This window comes from Asterias rubens, chromosome 6, assembly GCF_902459465.1.
Source record: "Asterias rubens chromosome 6, eAstRub1.3, whole genome shotgun sequence".
Taxonomy (NCBI): domain Eukaryota; kingdom Metazoa; phylum Echinodermata; class Asteroidea; order Forcipulatida; family Asteriidae; genus Asterias; species Asterias rubens.
The window spans coordinates 19474225-19493274 of record NC_047067.1 but is presented as its reverse complement, the minus strand read 5'-3'; the positions used below and the strand labels follow the sequence as shown (position 1 = coordinate 19493274).

The window sequence follows — 19050 nt, the reverse complement described above, 5'->3', positions numbered from 1 at the left end:
TCCGCCATGATAATTATTTTTTGAAACACATGGTGGCGCTGTTTACAGTTTCTTGTGCCCGAATTAAAAGGAAGTTCTTTATGGAATAGACTCACAAAATGTTGTTTGTAACAGCACCTATAAGTGTCAAATCCTTTGAGGCAAGCCTAGACAAGGTCTGGTCATCCCAACCCTTCAAATATGACATTGACGAACCAACCCCCACATGCATGCGCACAGGCTATGTTTGTATGAAGATCTGATGAAGAAAGAGGCCAGCAAAGGCCTACAATCAGAAGAGGACCTGTAAAAAAGTGTAAGTACCCGCCTGTAAGTAGTTGCGATAATCGTAACCCTCCATCCTCCCGACGGTGACCGTCGGGAGGATGGAGGGTTACGATTATCGCAACTACCTGTAAGATGATAATTAATTTTATAGCTTTTGTATGCTTTAATTTCTACCATTGTGTTCCGAATCGGCTGGAATGGTGACAAAGTCATCATCTGAAAATATGCCCCAATCTTTATAGATAGGTAAAAATAATTTGTATTTTGTTAATGCCGGGAAATATTTTGTTCTCTTCAAAAATGAGTCGTTTTGGGTGATTCACTTACTAAATAAACAAACTTCAGCGATCAGCAACTGTTCGATTGTGTGTGTCTACAAAACTTTTTAAAGTAAAATTTGCAAGGACAATAATGAAATATATCCCCACAGTAGTTAGACCACGAGGGAAAATTAGATTTGGATTGTGATCAACATGTCCACACTCTATAAGAGGGGTGTGATCAAGATTGTGACAATATTATGTAAAAAAAAAACTACGAACAAAACTAATTAAAAAGTAAGTTTGTTAAATTGATCATTCAAATGTATAGGTCTCATTGAATGCAGACGCCTTCTAAGTTCCCGCCGAAGGCTGCTCTAGTACTAAGTAGTAGTGCCGTGACTCATAAATACCTGTATGCATATGTATGTGGTCTCGCTTATTGGATACGGATTTGAGTGATTGACTCACGCGAGCGCCCTCTGTCAACGAATTATCGATGTATTTTGGAAATCCCCCTAGTGTTTGATTAATTAATAATTCTCATTGCATAAGATCCATAGACTAAGTAGGGGCCCACCGGAACGCACTTTAAGTTAAGTGGATGATCTGTGACTAAAATGAACATCTATACCTCAATAGGGAAATTAACGATTTAACGTTAGGGCCCCTAAATGAAGTGATTACATGAATATTAATAGCCGCTACAATCTTTGTTTTTGTCTCTCCAAAAGAACATTATCATAGACTCGATCAATCCAAATAAGACTCATAGGCATATTTGGCAATCTTCAATGATTTATTTGGCAATCTTCAATGGTTTATTTATTTCAGATATTATAAGTTTATAAACCAACAGATCAATCACATACACCCATATAATAGTTTGTATCAGATGGTCAGATAAACAACGTCTTCCTAAATTAGTGTAATACTTAGATGGAATAATAATTAAGAAGAGATTAAACAGCATACATCTGCATCGTCTTTTTCCTTGAAACCTCTAAAATGATTCACTGGTTCTTTTTGACCGAGTTCTCTTTTGACCGAGGCCTGATGTTTCGACACTATCAGTGTCTTTAAGCAGTTTATCGTTCGAGAAAGCCTCTCACTGGGGTAGAGACGTCAGGACACTATACTTTTTTGTTTGCAATAATTTTATACAGATCATTTTTTGCTGGTAAGTAGTTTGCACAGCTAATAGGCCCTACCGTTTTTCATGAGTTCTATGTAAAAAAAAAATCACGCTTCTGAGTTTATTTTCCACTCTTCTTTCCATGTGCTGCAAACGCTTGATCTATAGTTACCTGACTTTATTCATAACGATTTATTAGACGCATGGAGGCCCTCCATGACAAAACAGCCCAACTCGAAAAAAAGCTGTTTTAGCAGCGGGACAAAAGTGTAAAAAAAAAACAAGTACATGTATAGGCCGATATAATCAAAACCGTAGGCTGCCTTTGAAACGTTGAAGTGAAAAAGGCGCTCTCAAAACGATCTCATAAAAATGTTTTTCGAGTTGGTCCTTTATGCCAAGCAGGAAGGGCTGCGAATTGACATCCGATACCCACCCAAATGACAATGTGATGAGTTGCGTTGCAGTAGTACATGAAACCTGCACTATGTATACGGTTGTCATTCAATAATGACTCAACATTGAACTCCAATAATGGGTCTAACATATGGCAAAATGATGGATGACGTAAGCGTGATCCAACCAATAAAACGACACGGATCTATGAACTCACGTTTTATTATCACACACAAATCATGCATTCAACAAAAAGGCCTAGATCTCAAATTAATAATTTACGACTAAAGCGTGTGATATTAGCCTAATTCATGAATCATTAGGATCATGAATTTTCTGATGACGGATGATTTGAACTTTAAGATCATTCAAACCATGGCCTGCCAAAGGTAGCCACTCAGGGAAAACAAAATTCAGTTGTTTCTTCGCCGAAACAATTTTTGTAAAAAATCTAGCACATGACGGTAACAGTAATGTGTCCATCAGACCGTCTTTGCTCTACGATCAGACTTATTGATATCAAGTAGAGTAAGCCACTAGTGTGTTTCTGTAAACACACTGTATACATGGATGCCTGGTCGGCAGCCTAGTTGCCCCTTTAAAGGCTTATTATACAAGACTTAAATATTGTACAATGAAAGTGTCATGCGCAAAACGAAAATGGCCTTGCCCTCTCAAAGATGAAAGTCCATGGATTATAAAGTAGCTTCTCGTTACACAACTCTTGCCGGAGTTCTAAATAAGGGTGGTTCACAACTACTGCGGTGTATTCTTTTATAATATGCATCAATACCTAACTAAAATGATCAGTATTTTGTGATATGTATTACGAAATTTCAAATGCTAATTATTGTAGTTTGGGGTTTACCTCTAAGACCCATAGGCAAAACAGACAAAAACATGGTCATATTTTATGACGAAAGGTACACTGAAATAATCCCATGACACAATCAAGATCTACATGTCAGTTGATCCCTGACTGATGACTCAAAACAGTGGCCTTAACACAGATTTTGCATTGAACGATCACGATGAATTAATACACCCCGACTCCTTGCATAAAACAAAATAAACAGCAAGCCTTAGAACATTAGGTGATAAAGTAGATATTGCAATGCATTACAAGTCAAATTCTGAAATAAACCATGTATGAGCAAATCACGAGATTGTGACGAGACGATATCGTCATGTTTATAAATCTACCAATGCAATTATTGTTTTTGTCTAAAAACATGATTAGACCGAAAATCATTCGTTTACTTATGGCTTCCCCATTCAAGCAAACTACACGTTGTCTGATCTTTTAGCCCGCGCCCAAAACTCAAAATAAAGGAGTGCACCTCTGGGCACCTTCGATTTCGCTCAGACACCCACAGAGGGCCGGGTATAAAAGGGACTGTCAGGATACCAGCTATAGGCCTTCAACTTGAAACATCGGCGAGGTCCGCTGTCACCTTCTTATTATTTTGCTAGGCGATTTCTTTGACAACAAAAGTATAAAACAGAATGCCAGACTGATCTAACTATATAATACAACTGGACGGCTACCTTGGGGTTGGACCTTGACCTATTAAAACATTGACATTAAACTATAGTGATGCTCGTAATACATCGGGCACGAAAGTTTTCTAATAACACACCAAAGCATGCATGTGTGGAAAATCATCCACACATCTAATTAGTCCCCCCCCCCCTCCCAATTAAAAATATACTCTCACATTGTTCTCCACATCTGATGAACCTTTATGACAATAGTCACACCATTCTGTCAGTAGGACACTTGGCACCAGGGTTCGAATCCACGGCTACGGCTTTGGATTTGGCTTCAGGCTCCGTTCTTTTGTCTGAAGCCCTGAGCACGTACACAAAGGACGCGCAATAATTGTCGAAACAATGCGAGCACCAAGCTAGCCTTAGCCGAATCTGGAGCAGAAGCCGTGGTTTCGAAAAGGTCCAAGTTTGCTGGACAGGCATTTTCTGCTATATGGCTTTATGAACTTGGGCCAGTGTGGACGGTAAAACAAAATAATTAATATTTGTGTGGAGGTTCTTTCACAAAGTCACGCCCCGCACGGTTTGAAAGTCAATACATATTTTGCAACTCTAATTTAACACAAACTCGTCATAATTAAAATAAGGTAGAAAAGGTTACCACAACAATATTACACAGTCGATTAAAAAATATCATAGAATATTATTATATTATTATTATAATATACGTACTATATCCATTTTATAGTTTGGCAAATATAACTTGTGAAAGATTGCCGAAGGATGGTTAATTACAACCTACCCGTTGCATTTCACCGATACATCAATTATCATTTCTCACCCTGCAACAGTTCTTCAAGAGAACGAAAGTATAATACTCTTATGGAAAGTTCTTTTAAAATTTATAATCACCAAACGGTTTGTTAAAATAATATTTGCATTACAACGACCCAATAAAAAGTTCATGACATGTCTACAGGACGTGTCACACAGGTCAATTTTTACAAGCAACTTGAAGGTCACTGTAGGATGTTGTACCCGGGTTGGCCTGAACATCTGACGTCACACTTATGAATAACGGGTGCGTTCGTTTAGCTTCCCTGGGTCGACCCCGGTGTCTGCCCCGGTACGTTTGAATAGCTTTGATGGGGCTCAACCGGGTCAGCCCCCATCTGTCCCCCATATTGGGAACTATAGTACAAACTACTTCTGATAGCGCCCTCTTTTGAATCATCCTCCTACAGCCCACAGTACGTTAGTTTTCCATGAGGGGGCCGAATCTCCGGCGGACAGAATTCCCTGTCACCGGCACAGGAAAATAATGAACGCACTGAAATAATGGATTGGCTTGTTGTAGATGTAGGCTCGTGTGACATGGCCTTTTGTACAAATAAACTTAGCCGAAACACCATACGTTGGTCTACCTATTTTCGTTTAGGGTGACATCTCAACAAGCAGTCTACAAATACTGCTGGTTTTCTTGAATTGCATCTTAGTTACTGCTAATAGGTCTATATAAATAGGTGACACTACGTAATGTTAGACAAGATGGCCAGATGAGTTTCGTCTCTCCACGCACGGTGAGATATCGAAGGCAACCTCCCCTCCGTCGGATTGGCTGGGTTCCTGGGAGAAGCTGACACACTCCATGCTGCTCCCACTCTCGGCTCGCCTCTCGCATGAACTCCTAAACGCCCCTACGTCAGTGGTCTCGTGACCGTAGGTAAGGGAGCCCTCAAGCGTCCCGTTTACTTCGTTATCGCCGACTGTGGAAAGTGGTCGCATCACGGACGAAGATCGAGAACTGGCCCTCTGGAGACAACTTGCCGATAAGGGACGTGTTTTCCTGCCCGAGGCTGATGATGGCGTACGAATTTCCTCTTCCAGAGAGTCGATTTCTTCATCCTGGAAACATTTGTGAAATATTAATTGCTGATTAGATGAGCGGTTAAAAGCTAATATCTTACACAGGCTCTTATTCAGCCATAGCCTTGGGGTGTAGGCGTGTGTGTGTGTGTGGGGGGGGGGGGGGGGGTCCCCTTTAGTGTTGACATAGACCCAGGTACTGTGACTGGAAATTACATCACCTCTAAGCATAGAGCAGGGAAGCAAGTTTGTTTGTGAACATACAAAGGACAGTCCAATGTGTTTGCTCACAAGATTGGTTGCAACTGGTGATCAAATTACTAATTGTCTAGATGGCATAATATATACCTTTAACAAAAATGCACATTTTTTTTTTTGGGGGGGAACACATTCAAATCGGAAATAACTAGTCATAATTGACTATCCATTTATCCATATTCTGCAAAAATTGAGGTGTTAAAATTGACACCATGTGTGTTGTCATTTAGAAAACCAAGAGAGAGTTTAATTAACACCAATGTAACTGTGTTAGCAGAAATAAGTTGTATTTACCCAGCCATAATATGTTGTAAATTTGGATTCCCTTTGGTATCCATAAGCACACTAAATTTAACAATCTTAAGGTCATAAACACGTTGAATAGGGGCTTTTGAAATATTTTTGAAACATGCCAGATTTATGGAGCAGGGGTGTTGCCCAAGCAATGTTGAAATGTATTGTCTTGTACCTCGTCTTCATCCTCGTCCAATGCGCGGCGTCTGTATTCTCCAGGTATCCGGCGGTGAGCAAGGAGGCTGACCAGAGTCTCGATCTGAAATACACAAAGCCAGACAGACAGAGGTCAATAATGTTTATTGGAAATTCAACAACTCGATTGGCGCCAAAACATGATGAACATGAGACGCTGAAGGTTAATTTTTAGATGAGGGAGGAACACACCAACTTTAATGGGGAAGGCCTACACAGTCAGGTAGAGACTTAAAACCCAAAATGCCACTACGACCTCCAGTCTTAGGTGTGATTCGAACCACTGTCAGAGGAGGGAGGCAGGGGAAGAAACCATAAACTATTACCTAATCCCCAATGAAAAAACGACACCTCAGGGCTTCAAGCTCTATTCCTACTCTTTACCGTAACTAACCTCTCGGTAACCATTGAGGGCGGGCATCTACACATACTGTATTCTACCCTGCCCGGTTTCACCACTCGGTGGTTTTTCTTAAACAATCTCTTTGTCGAACTGAAAAGGTTAACGAGCATCATTTGAGCACCACACGATTAAAATTAGTTGATTTAGAAGAAGAAGAAAAAGATGCCATACCTGATTTTTAAACTCGTCCGCAATCGGCTGTGGATCCGGCACAATTCCACAATCGGCAACAATAGCTATCCTCATCTGATCTGCATACGTCAGAATAGATATACTAATAGGAATATCATCGACAGGCGACATCCAGAACAACAACATCTTAATATGGTTACCGCCAAAAGTTAAAAGTTCATCACCGAGAGCTAAATTGGTTAAAGTGCAGCTACTCCCTCCGAAGAAGGACGAGAGTATCCCGCTAGCGATGGACTCAGGGAATGTTGTCATGACAGCTTTCGTCATACCGTAGAATACCACGTGCTCAGCTGAGAGTTTGAGTTCGTCCATGCACCGTTTGGTGTCCCATAACCTAGGGATAGCCCCTTCTGTCTGAGTTGGTAGTTTCAGGTTGGAGAGAGTGAAGCGGTTCCCCATTGGGCTCACTCCACGAGGAGAGTCCGAGCCTCTGAAATCCACAGCTATATTCGAATGGATCTGTTTCGGGTTGTGTATGCCTGATGCTTGGAGGTACAGTCTCAGGCTACCTACCACTGCTGATAATGCTACGTCATTGACAGTGCATCTGGTCACCATTTTTACACGATAGACCGGTGGGAGGTGTATTGCATCGGACCAAGCAACCCTTTTCTGTCCTGTCATTCGTCGCTCACTGAATAGACTAAAATCATCGCTGCAGCAGAAGACTTGCTTTAAAAGTACAAGGGGCCCGACTATGAGGGCTCTTATTGCATTGAATGCCATTGCACGTTTCCCAAAGCGAGTCTTTCGTGGTGTACCGGGTGGCACCTTAGTGTGGTTATCGGCCAGTGCTTTGTGTAACAATTCGTTCAAATTGACCCCGTCTGACATACACGCATGGATACGGAATAGTAACAGCGTGTCTGGCTGTTCGACTCCCAGCTGCAGAACATGCATCTCCCATAAGGGTCTGTCATGCCTCAAACCAATGCACGCTAGTTTAGAGATGTAGCTCACCACGTCACTTTTAGTTCTGAAAGACTCGGTAACTTTAACTATGTGATTATCAATGTTAAACTCGTCATCGTTGCTCCACTGGTAGCCGCACATGACAGGGACGACGCGCTGGGTGAACCGTGCGTAGAGTTTAGTCCCACGTTTGTTCTCGGCGGATACCACCCTAGCCAGCAGCAAATCCCGTACCCTTGTCACCTCAATGTTCCCATCGAGATGAAGTAAGCTATGGTTCACTGCTTGGTTCAGTTCCGTTTCGTTCAACCAAAACCTATCTATGGCAGATAGTAAATTTGGACATCGTAGGCAGGAACATCGCCGACACGAAACAAGTCTACGTGTGATATACGCTACAGGTACGACTATGAGAGTTACGGTTAAAACTGGAATGCAGGTTATTAAAGCTAGTACAACGAATAGGAGTGTCCCTAGTAGAGGGAGGATCAAGCTCTGATCTGCCGGATGCTTAAGTCTCTTCATGTGCTTGACCCCATTGGCTAAGCTGGCTTTATGGCGGGAATTGGTTGCCTTTTGACCGCTTGGGGGCGTCTCCTGTTTGCCTCTTCCGGGTGACATGCTGAGTAGATCTGGTTCGGCATCGTCAATGGTTACATGCAGTGATTCGACGCTACCGATCTTTGGACTTGGAATGGAGCGGTTGGATTTGGAGCCAGTGTTGCAGGGGGACTGTTTCTTCGTTCCTGCTGTGCAAACAGATATAAAATAAAAACAAAAATCTGAGAAATGTGTAATCACAATCTTTGAAGGTCAAAAGCCTGGGCCTCTGGTTTCACAAAAGTACTTGTACGTAATACACGTGTACAAATAAAAACTCAGATTCCGTGTTATAAGTTGAGTTAAACCAAACACTCTGTCACACTTTGTCTTCTTCCCGAGTAAGACTCGACCCGAATTCTGCGTCACAGTGAGTCCTGACCCATTTCTGGCTCAGGCTGACCCCAGAACTGGTCAAAACAAAATTTTTACAACGACTCTATTCGTCAGTTTTACTCAGTTTTATACTGACCCAGGTGCAGAAGATTGCACTGCATGGTTCCCTGCTTATGCAGGACCCCGGGTCAATTCTGCCCGGGAGTTTTGGAGGACTGAAGCATGTTTGAGGTGAGAGATGGTAAGAGAGACTTTTGGGACCTGGTGGCAGCAAGCTTACCAGGTAAATCCATTATTCTTGGAAATGTGAGCATGCTCACAACAACGCAAGCAACGGTAATAATTACCTGTCTGCCGCCACCTAGTGTTCGAAAGTCTCCATTTGGCTTCCTACCTTCGCATGCGATTTGCGACAGTCGTCTCTCCGCCCAAGGTGACGAAGGTTCAACATTGGGAGCCTGACTACTCATGATGCCTCAAAGATGTGACGATATGGCCATGAGAATGAAGTCCATTCTTGACCTAATGAAAAACAAGCAGCAAAACAAACCATTTATTAGTAATGTATGTTGAAGCTGATCATCATCACAGGTTTGACAGAAGATTGTGTCCCATATATTAGTGTCAGTTTCTCGAGTTCTATGAAATAGGGTTCGAACTGCTCCTAGCTACCGGGCAAGTTTCATGGTCTAATGGCAAAGGTCGTAGGTTCGAATCCCAACGAGTAATGTGACAGTGCTTAACACACCTCCATTAATGGGTAAACATACAAATAACTTTCGTAACAGACAAGTTAGAACGAACAATTCGCATGTTAGAAAACCCTACCTAAAGTGAACGTAAATAGAACCACAAGTTTTACATTCCAATACTATTTGCTCACCAAGTGACGATTAAAACTGTAAAACTTCAATTGTGCTATAGTACAAAAGATGTCATGGAACAATAGAAGTAGGCCCATCTTTAGTTTGGGTAAAAAACAAATAAAATTCATAAGAAGCAAGTTATTTAGACGAAAAAAATCGCATGTTTAAATACCCCACAAACGTGAAAGTCAAATGAATTTTACATTTGATAACAACTATTGATAACAACTGCAGCACTTCAATTATGTTAATTTGTAGAGAAATGTCATAGCATAATCATAGAAGTATGCCCTTCTTTGGTTTGGATGCAGTTCTTAAATTAATTTGACATTTTTAAAGACGCAACTCCCTTAAGTCCACATTTCCCGACAGAACTGGCAAAGCTTGTTTTGTGAAAGCCCCAACTTCCTGCTTTTACCATAATAAAGAAATAATATTTCCGCAGGCACAGTTCCTTTGCATTGTGTTTTAAACCGTGATTCAAATAAAGGTTTGTGAGCGCCAAGCATAATTTGCGTGTAATTGGCTGCCGTGAACAAAAACGTTCATATAGTCCAGTGAGGTAAGATTGTTCAGTCACTGTATGCAACACACGTACACGTCGGTGCTAACCGAATTACTGCGGACGTCCGTTTTGAGAGAAGTGACCGATGTTTTTGAAGAAATCTAAAATTGTATTGAATTGGAAGCTTGAGGCGAAGCGTCACCGGTCGTGTTGAAATTGTTCGCATGTGGTTGCAGATATCTAAAATATCAATGTTGTTTAGTTTAAAGGCAAAATGAAAATTCCTTGGACCGGTTCGTTTGTTTTAATTTTAGATAAAATACATGTAGATGTATACAATAAAACTATACATGTGAAAATGTCATTTCAAAAGGTGGTCACTTTTGTGAAATATCGCCGACAATCCGGAGCGAAAAATGTATGTCCACAGGAAGAGTAGTCCCCAAAAGGACTACACGATTTTGGAAACGTTTCTGACAGCACGTTTCTCAAATTCAAATTGTGGGCACAATTGCAACGGCTGTACAGTTGCCGTATGACCATCATACAGTATTTGTTTGGGGGTGGGGGGGGGGGGGGGGGGGAGGGTGGGGTGCCAAACGCGGGGGTGATGATGATCTATAATAATACAACATGAATGTGCCCTATTACATCAGCCGTATGACCCCCATCACAGTACACGGAGTGAGTGTATCTCGGCAACTGTAAAGCATCCGTGAAGCAAACTTGACAGCTAACATAGTTATCCACTATAACCATCAATCTATTTATTCGACTTTTACTGGAACTAACCCAAAGGGCATGGATGCGTCCATAAAGTGTTAGATCCCCGTCTTGTTTGCAACCTTAGCAACTAAACTTAAAGGCACTGGGCACTATTGGTATAGTTGCTCAAAATAGTTGTTAACATAAAAATTTGTTACGAGCAATGGAGAACTTAAAAAAAACATTGTGAGAAACGGCTCCCTCTGAAGTAACTTAGTTTTTGAGAAAGAGGTATCTTACTGATTTTTTTTATTGCGTTCGAAGCCTCAACTGGGGTCTCGAAATCAAGGCATCTAGAAGCACACAACTTGTGCGAAAATGGTGTTTTTTCTTCCATTATTTTTCCGCAACTTCGACAACAAATTGAGTTCAAATTTTCATAAGTTTGTTAATTCATGCATAATGTTGAGACACACCAAGTGAGAGAAGACGGGTCTTTGACTACTGCCAAATGTGTCCAGTGTCTTTAAGTGCAGCCTGGCCATTACGACTACCCTGGACATGACATTTTGGCTGTGGATGTGTTATATTATGCGTGAAGGCACGTTGAAATTAACCACTAAACAAACATTACATAGGTTTCACAAACACAACGGTTTAATTATTTGCAAAAGAAAGGATGTCTTGGGTTTCTTATTACACGTTGCCACTTTGACATGAGGATAGATTTCGTTGTTTGCATCTTGGTTAAAGGTAGTTTAATTTTGATTTTAAGACAAATCAGTATTTCTCTCTCTCTAAGAGACCAGTCTGAAGAATTGATTCTTATGGTTGGTCTCGGGTTTAGATTATAATGACTTTGTTAACAAATCTTCGGACAAGAACATCATCATTATTGAGCATGATTCGTCTGGGGAAGTGCAAAGGTTTAAATATTTAAAAACCAACAAAATACCCCTACAAATAAAATATAATATAAACCTGTGGGCATGATGTCTTTGTGTCCTAAAAAGAGTATCAGAATCCTTTAAAAACTGAGATTAATAATGATATTCTAACCCAAGGGAATTTCCAGCCGTCCACCTTGTCGTACTTCCCTGAAATTTAAGTGAAGTGGTCGTTGAACATTTTCACCATAATTATGTGCACACATTGCGTAGTTATATTTACACAGGGGTAAGAGCTGACGTCCAAGACGTGAAGACAAATTTACTCTTAAGAAGGCTACAGGCTATATAGCCTCTTACTCAAGGCACGAAACACGTCTAGCTACAGGCGAAAAAATACCTTGTCTGGCCGGTGTTGCGTACAACAGAAATAGTGACCTTTGGTTAAACGGAACTTTCGTGCTTAAAATATTTGATAAGTTACTTTCAGTTTGGTGCAATTTTTCGTCAGTTGAGTTAAAGTGCTTTGAGAGAATCAGATTTATTTGTTAGTTTCAAATAAGAGTTATTTCTCACATTGTCAACATTTTGATCAAAGTGTACAAGGTAAAAACCTCACCATGCCATGACGTCACCAAGGCGCCATCTATGAGTCAAACCGTTAAAAAAAACCAATGGAAACGCACAGATTTGTGGCGCACATGATTGGCTAAGAACAATTAGACTGGTCCCCTGTACCTTTATCAGCAAGATTAAGGACAGTTGTTGGTTTAGATATATTCACACGTACGTTGGATTTAACTGCAAGTCGCCAGAACTAAGAAGGGCGTGTGAAATGACGTGAGGTCAAAGCCTCGAAAGTCAAAGCCTCGAAGTGTGACGTCAGATGTTCAGACATAATGAACAACGACGTTTTGGCCTCTCCGTGAGGACGCCCTACTCAAATGACGTCATTTGCACAAGCGGTCAGTAAAATGTTTCATATAAATAGGACTAAACAGTTGAGATTTTGCAGAGGACACTATTGGTAATTACTCAAAATAATTATTAGCATAAAACCTTACTTGGTGACGAGTAATGTGGAAAGGTTGATGGTATAAAAAATTGTGGGAAACGGCTCCCTCTGAAGTGCCATAGGTATCGAGAAAGAAGTAATTTTCCACGAATTTGATTTCGAGACCTCAGATTTAGAACTTGAAATCTCGAAATCAACCATCTAAACGCACACAACTTCGTGTGAGAAGGGTGTTTTTTTTCTTTCATTATTATCTCGCAACTTCGATGACCGATTGAGCTCAAATTTTCACAGGTTTGTTATTTTATGCATATGTTAACATATACCAACTGTGAAGGCTAGTCATTGACAATTACTGATAGTGCCCACTGCCTTAAGCAGGATATCATTCACAGATTGCATGACTGTGTTGATGGCTGGTAAACTCATCTCTATAGTAACCATGATTATGTTGTATCTTAGCTTCTTCATTATTCCTACAGGCAGCTCTATGTAACTGAGCCCAGTCCGTAAACCAGTATGACCTTGTAAACTTAATCATAATGCCAAAATGTTGCCATAAATAAACATCTCAACTGGAGAACAGTGTTTCGTGTTTTACGGTTAATCAGTGAATAGTATTTCCGTTACTCAAGGGATCGCTCTATAAATTTGACGAAAATCCACTTGGACGTGAAGCCGCGGAACAGAAGATTGTGTTGATACTGTGTGGTCAAAAGATGCACTGTCCCCAATTTTGATATTCTTGATTGCAGGTAATATACAGGGTACTAAAAGGGACCTCTGCCAAAGCTGACGAAAATCAGAGAGAGAAGGATACGTTTTGCTGACCATTGCTTATTTTTTTATAAGGTTATAAAATGCATTTTCCCCTCAAATTAGTCTTTATTTTTAGTGGAGAAATAATTCACACACAAGAATTGACCCCTTCATCCATCAGCCACGAGCAATTTTTGAGATAATTGGACACAATACTATACATCACTTTTGTTTGGGAAAATTTGTCTGTATACACCCAAATCAAACAGTGAACTGCTATAGGGGGGCCTATCGGCAACCATAAGATCTCAGGCTAGTACTATTTTATAGTAATACAACACATATCAAATCATAAGAGATGCAATTACGAAAGGGGATTTCTAACCAACGTTTTGGCAATAAATATAAGTCCACCCTTACCATGAAAACATGTATACTCGATATGAGCTTGGATTTTGGAGACCTTTGCTCAAGGCAATTATAATTACTGGACGCACATTTTGGCAAACAATCGTATATGAACAGGCTGGTAAAATGCATTGCATTCACCTTTGCTATTTACTGTGTCTCACACCAACCTCGCGCTAGATTTGATTTTATACAAACACACGAGCCTATTGATCAAATTTACTACAAGTTATGACTTTCAACATACATAACTAACCTTGATTTCATTCCAGTTTGCAATTTTGTTTTTACGCACCTACGAAATTGCCACTGTCGTTTTTTTTTAGTGCTTTTCAATTGGGAATTTTTCTTCTTCTTAATCGATTAAAAAGAAAAGGGCAGCCTTAACCTTTGAAAAGGAGGTTTCCTATCACCATTTTTGTTCTTCAGATTAAATGTTCGCCTTGACTCGAGCTACTGTATTATCTACGCAGATAGATTTACTCATGTTTTTCCTCTCTCGAAAGAACCATTATAAAAAGCCGTCGACTCTTTCTGTATGTACGCAATATACCATACCGTCCGATCGTCAAACGATCATCGCTGGATAATTCAAATCGGTGACCATGCGATCATTATCTCGAGTAATAAAATTAACATAATTCATATCAAACATGTCTTAACTGCAGACGCGATGGATGGCTGCCTTTGATCGCCGTGTAGTAGTTAATATTTATCAATATTGCAGGATCAATAAGGACATTCAATCCGTCGGAGTAACTTACCATCTTGACTTTAAAGGGATAGACGTTTGGTAATTGTAACCCGCTGTTTATTTCAATTATATGTAGTTGTATACTTGTAGATATAAACCATAAAGATAACCTGTACAAATTACATTTCAAATGTGGTAGCGTTTTTAAAGGCAGTGAACACTATTGGTAATTACTCAAAACAATTGTTAGCACAAAACCTTTCTTGGTAATGAGTAATGGGGAGAGGTTGAAGGTACATTGAAACGGCTCCCTCTGAAGTGCCATAGTTTTCAAGAAAGAAGTAATTTTCCACGAATTTGATTTCGAGACCTCAGATTTAGAACTTGAGGTCTCGAAATCAACCGTCTAAACGCACACAACTTCGTGTGACAAGGGTGGTTTTTTTTCTTTCATTATTATCTCGCAAGTTCGATGAACGATTGAGCTCAAATTTTCACAGGTTTGTTATTTCATGCATATGTTGAGATACACCAAATGTGAAGGCTAGTCTTTGACAATCACCAATAGTGTCCACTGCCTTTAAGACGTTGCCGAAAATCTGGAGCAGTTATATTATTATGTCCAGTGCAGAACAATTATCTGCCAATGGAATACACAATTTGGGAAGTTTTAGTATTAGTAATGCTTCTCCGAGGTTTTAACTTGTTTCTTGCTGACCGATTGGAGCTTTTGGCAATTGTCAAAGACCTGTTTTCTCATTTGTTGTAGGCCTAACACATTGTGAACATTTTGGCTCAATTGGTTATGGAAGCTGCACAAAAGTAATGTGGGGAAAACCTTTTTACACAGAATTGTGTGCATTCGGATGCTCGAGGAAGGCTCCGGCATGCCTAAACACTTTCTTAGATTCAAACTTTACTCTCTAAATGCAAAAGAGTGAAAATCACTCTTTGAAAAGCCATATGAGGGACAACTCTTTTTTGAGTGGTCTTCCACTCTTTGAGATTGAAGTTTGCATCATTTTGAGTGATTTTTACTCTTTCCTGGAGTGAAACCCCTCTAAAAGAGTGAAATAACCACCACTCTTTTTAAAGAGCCATATGAGGGACAACTCGAAATGTAAAGAGTGGTGTTTGTCACTCCTTTACATTTAGAGAGTAGGTGAAAATAATATCTTTCTTTAAAACTACATGACTTCAAATGGGTCATATTTTGTTATAATATCATCAGCTCTCCTGTGCTCTTTTCAAGTCAGTGGTTAATTTGTGAGGTGTAGCCTCCCTTTAATGTTTGTATTTTGATATAACAATACTATGGGACACACACAGTATATTGGTCGCGTGCTTTATGTTGCAGGTGATGTTGTATCTATACATTATGCTGTCATCAGATGTACAAGTTATACCAATTATTTCATCGATATTTTGTGTCTGATGATTTGTACACAAGTCAAGTGTCCGTTGAATAACCTTTAGCTCGTTTGTTCTTGATGAGATTTTTTTGTCAGCACTCATTGATTCACCCTTGTTGAGTACCCTCTGGAGGAAGGCAATTTTCTGCTCGTCCTAAAACGAAAACGTGAGACAAGGTCCCCTTCATTAAAGGCACTGGACACTTGTACTCCCACTTGGTGTATCCCGACATATGCATAATATAACCAACCTGTGGAAACAATGTTGATTCAGTTGGTCATCAAATTTGCAAGAGAATAATGCCAGACAAACTACCTTGTTGCGCAAGTGTGCTTTCAGATGCCTAATAAGGCTTCAGGCCCTTGTACCATTGAGTGAGAAATTACCTCTCTCAAAAACCACGCTATTTCAGAGAGAGCCATTTCTCACAATGTTGTATACTATCAACAGCTCTCCATTGCTCGTTAACAAGTAAGTTTTAATGCTAACAAATATTTTGGGAATTAGCAGTAGCGTCCAGTGCCTTTAAAACCCCTTAGCTGAAGCCCCATGCATATGACGTCACAAGCCCCTCACTGTGTAAATGAATAGCCAGGCCTAATTTAAAGAAAATGTCCGTTCCTTACGACGTCACAATCCCAATCAGTCCCCTCAATATGAAAGATTGAGAGTGAAGTTTTCTATGAAAACTGATAGTTGTGTCAAAACTGACATGGAATTTACGTTATGTGTTCAGCAATACGACAACATAAAGATTGCCATCGAGCTAGGCCTAATTTAAAGTAAATACCCGTCCCTTATGACGTCACAAGCCCAAATCAGTCCCTCACTGTGTAAACTTAGGAGCTATGCCTAATTTAAAGAATATGCCCGTGCCTTATGACGTCACAAGCCCAAATATGCCCGTGCCTTATGACGTCACAAGCCCAAATCAGTCCCTCACTAAAAATGAGGAGCTATGCCTATTCTAAAGAAAACACCCGTTCGCTGTGACGTTACAAGCCCAAAACAGCCCCACTGAGGTCAATGAAGAGCTACCAATAGCTAAGAGTCGTATGCAGCGCGTGCACGTTTCCATTGCTTCACATCAAAGATGGCGGCGATTGCAAAGTGTGTTTCCCACAAAATGTTCAAAATGCAGAAATGTTTCCCCCAATCCTGACAAAAATACCCGCGCCAACATATTTGCGCCTTTAAAAACGAAAGTGTCCTGTAAATTTAGTTAAATTGAGCACGTCAGGTCTCGAGAAATTGAACTAATTTGTTGTTATCGCTTATGTAATTAATCATGAAGAATGCAAGAAATTTGATGGGGTGGGCGGGAAGTACTCGTTTTAGGTTTCTCTGAATACGCTAGGAAGGTGGAGTTTTCTTCAATATTAGGGGCCTAATTGTGTTGTCAATAATTCTGGTAGTATAACAATGGCATTGTTAGTCAGTATAGATCGGGATGCCAGTCAGAATCTGCAAAACCGTTAGCACCGTGTAGCCACGACACAGATAGGGTCAAATTATATAGAGCTGCTTCAAAGCAGAAAACATTGCTTAAAATGTATCTGCTAAACGAGACTAAGAAGGATACCAGTTCCATTTGCACACGCAGCATATTATGTTAGCTGGTAACCTTATTATGGTAAGCAGAATTGTGTTGTGCTAAATACAAACCTCCAACAAGCTCTATGAAATTGTGCACTGGGACGCGGCAGCCAGGGGATCATCACCTCAAGGGGATGCGACTTTTTTAATACTAAATATCAAGTAACACTTGCTTTTGATTTAATAAGATTATACTATCTATCAATTAGATCAACAGGGCTGCCATGTGCATCAACCACGGTTGACTGAAGTTGCTGATCATTATGTGATTCATATGATTATTACATATTGATATGCCATTATTGTTGACCTTTGCCCCCCCCCCCTACGGCTATTATTACATTTGCATATGTTTTGTCTCCTACATTATTTTATGTGGAGGACAAGAAACCTATAGGCTTTTTTGATAACACAACGTTTAGAGCATAAGCTTTGGCTCAACGTCAATGTTACATTAAAGTGACACGTTGCCTTGGATCGGACGAGTTGGTCTATACAAAATATGCATCGAAATTGCATGGTTTTCCTTTTAATTTGCGAACTAATACGGTCGGCCATTTATGGGAGTCAAAAATTTGACTCCCATAAATGGCCGACCGTGTTAGTCTACGATGTAAAATGAAAACCACGCAATTTCGAGGGATATTAAGTGTGGATCATTGTATTCTACTTTTACAACATCTTTCTACCCATATGAATTTTATAACAAACGGTTACAAACGCTTTGTATAGACCAACTCGTCCGATCCAAGGCAACGTGTCCCTTTAAGCTAAGCCACAGTGAACCCAGTGATCATTATGTTATTCATAAGATTAGTACATGGATGTCCTCAATGATGAACTTCATCCCTAAAAGCTACGTACATTTGCATTTTGCTCTACTACATTATTTCAATTATTCAACGCAGAGAACAAGAAACCCACAGGCTTTTTAATAATTCAAAGCATGGAACATAAGCCTGTGCTCAAATGCATTACATTAAGCTGGGGCCACAGTGACCCACATTTTGTTCATAAAACATGATCTCGGCTTTTTAATAATTCAACGTATAAAACATGAGCCTTGGCTGAGTTGCACTACATTAAAGACACTATAGGCACTGATCGAAACGTCGAGTTAATCCAACGGTTCTTTTCAGAACCACCTCAACTCATTTAGTCATTACATGGTGTTACCGCAAACTCTTCTATATATGCACTTGATTACTCAAAAATAATTGTTATCGTAAAAACTTACTTGGTAACAAGCAATTATGAGCTTTAGAGAGTACAAAACATAGAGAAACGGTTCGTTCTGAAGTAACGTAGTCTCTGAGAAAGAGATTATTTCTCACTCAAATAAATTTTTAAAAGACTTCAGTCTGAAGCCTTTTATTATGCAAGTGAAAGTACGCCAATTTGTGCAACAAGGGTGTCAACGTTTTCACAGATTTGTTTTTTTTATGCATAATGTTCGGATGGACCAATTGAGAAGACTGGTCTTTCACAACTACCAAATGTGTCCATTGCCTTTAGAGACACTGGACACTATTGGTAATTGTCAAAGACCTGTCTTCTCGCTTGGTGTATATCAACATATGCATAAAATAACAAACCT

At 40.0% G+C, this 19050-nt stretch overlaps 1 protein-coding gene across 4 annotated transcripts in view; it reads right to left on the bottom strand.

Moving 5' to 3' along the window:
- Window positions 1-1827: 1827 nt before the first annotated feature.
- Window positions 1828-19050, bottom strand: part of LOC117291634 (O-acyltransferase WSD-like) — a 31500-nt gene continuing 14277 nt past the window's right edge. Inside the window, exons 2-5 of one of the 4 annotated variants that reach the window (XM_033773470.1) lie at window positions 9000-9127; window positions 6737-8418; window positions 6143-6226; window positions 1828-5454 (exon numbers count right to left, since the gene is read on the bottom strand). In XM_033773470.1, coding sequence (XP_033629361.1) covers window positions 5089-5454; window positions 6143-6226; window positions 6737-8418; window positions 9000-9075 — 2208 coding nt within the window. In that variant the 5' untranslated portion in view covers window positions 9076-9127 and the 3' untranslated portion in view covers window positions 1828-5088. Of the gene's footprint in view, window positions 5455-6142; window positions 6227-6736; window positions 8419-8952; window positions 9128-19050 lie in introns of those variants that run through there. The other 3 variants (XM_033773471.1, XM_033773472.1, XM_033773473.1) reach the window with 3 other exon arrangements.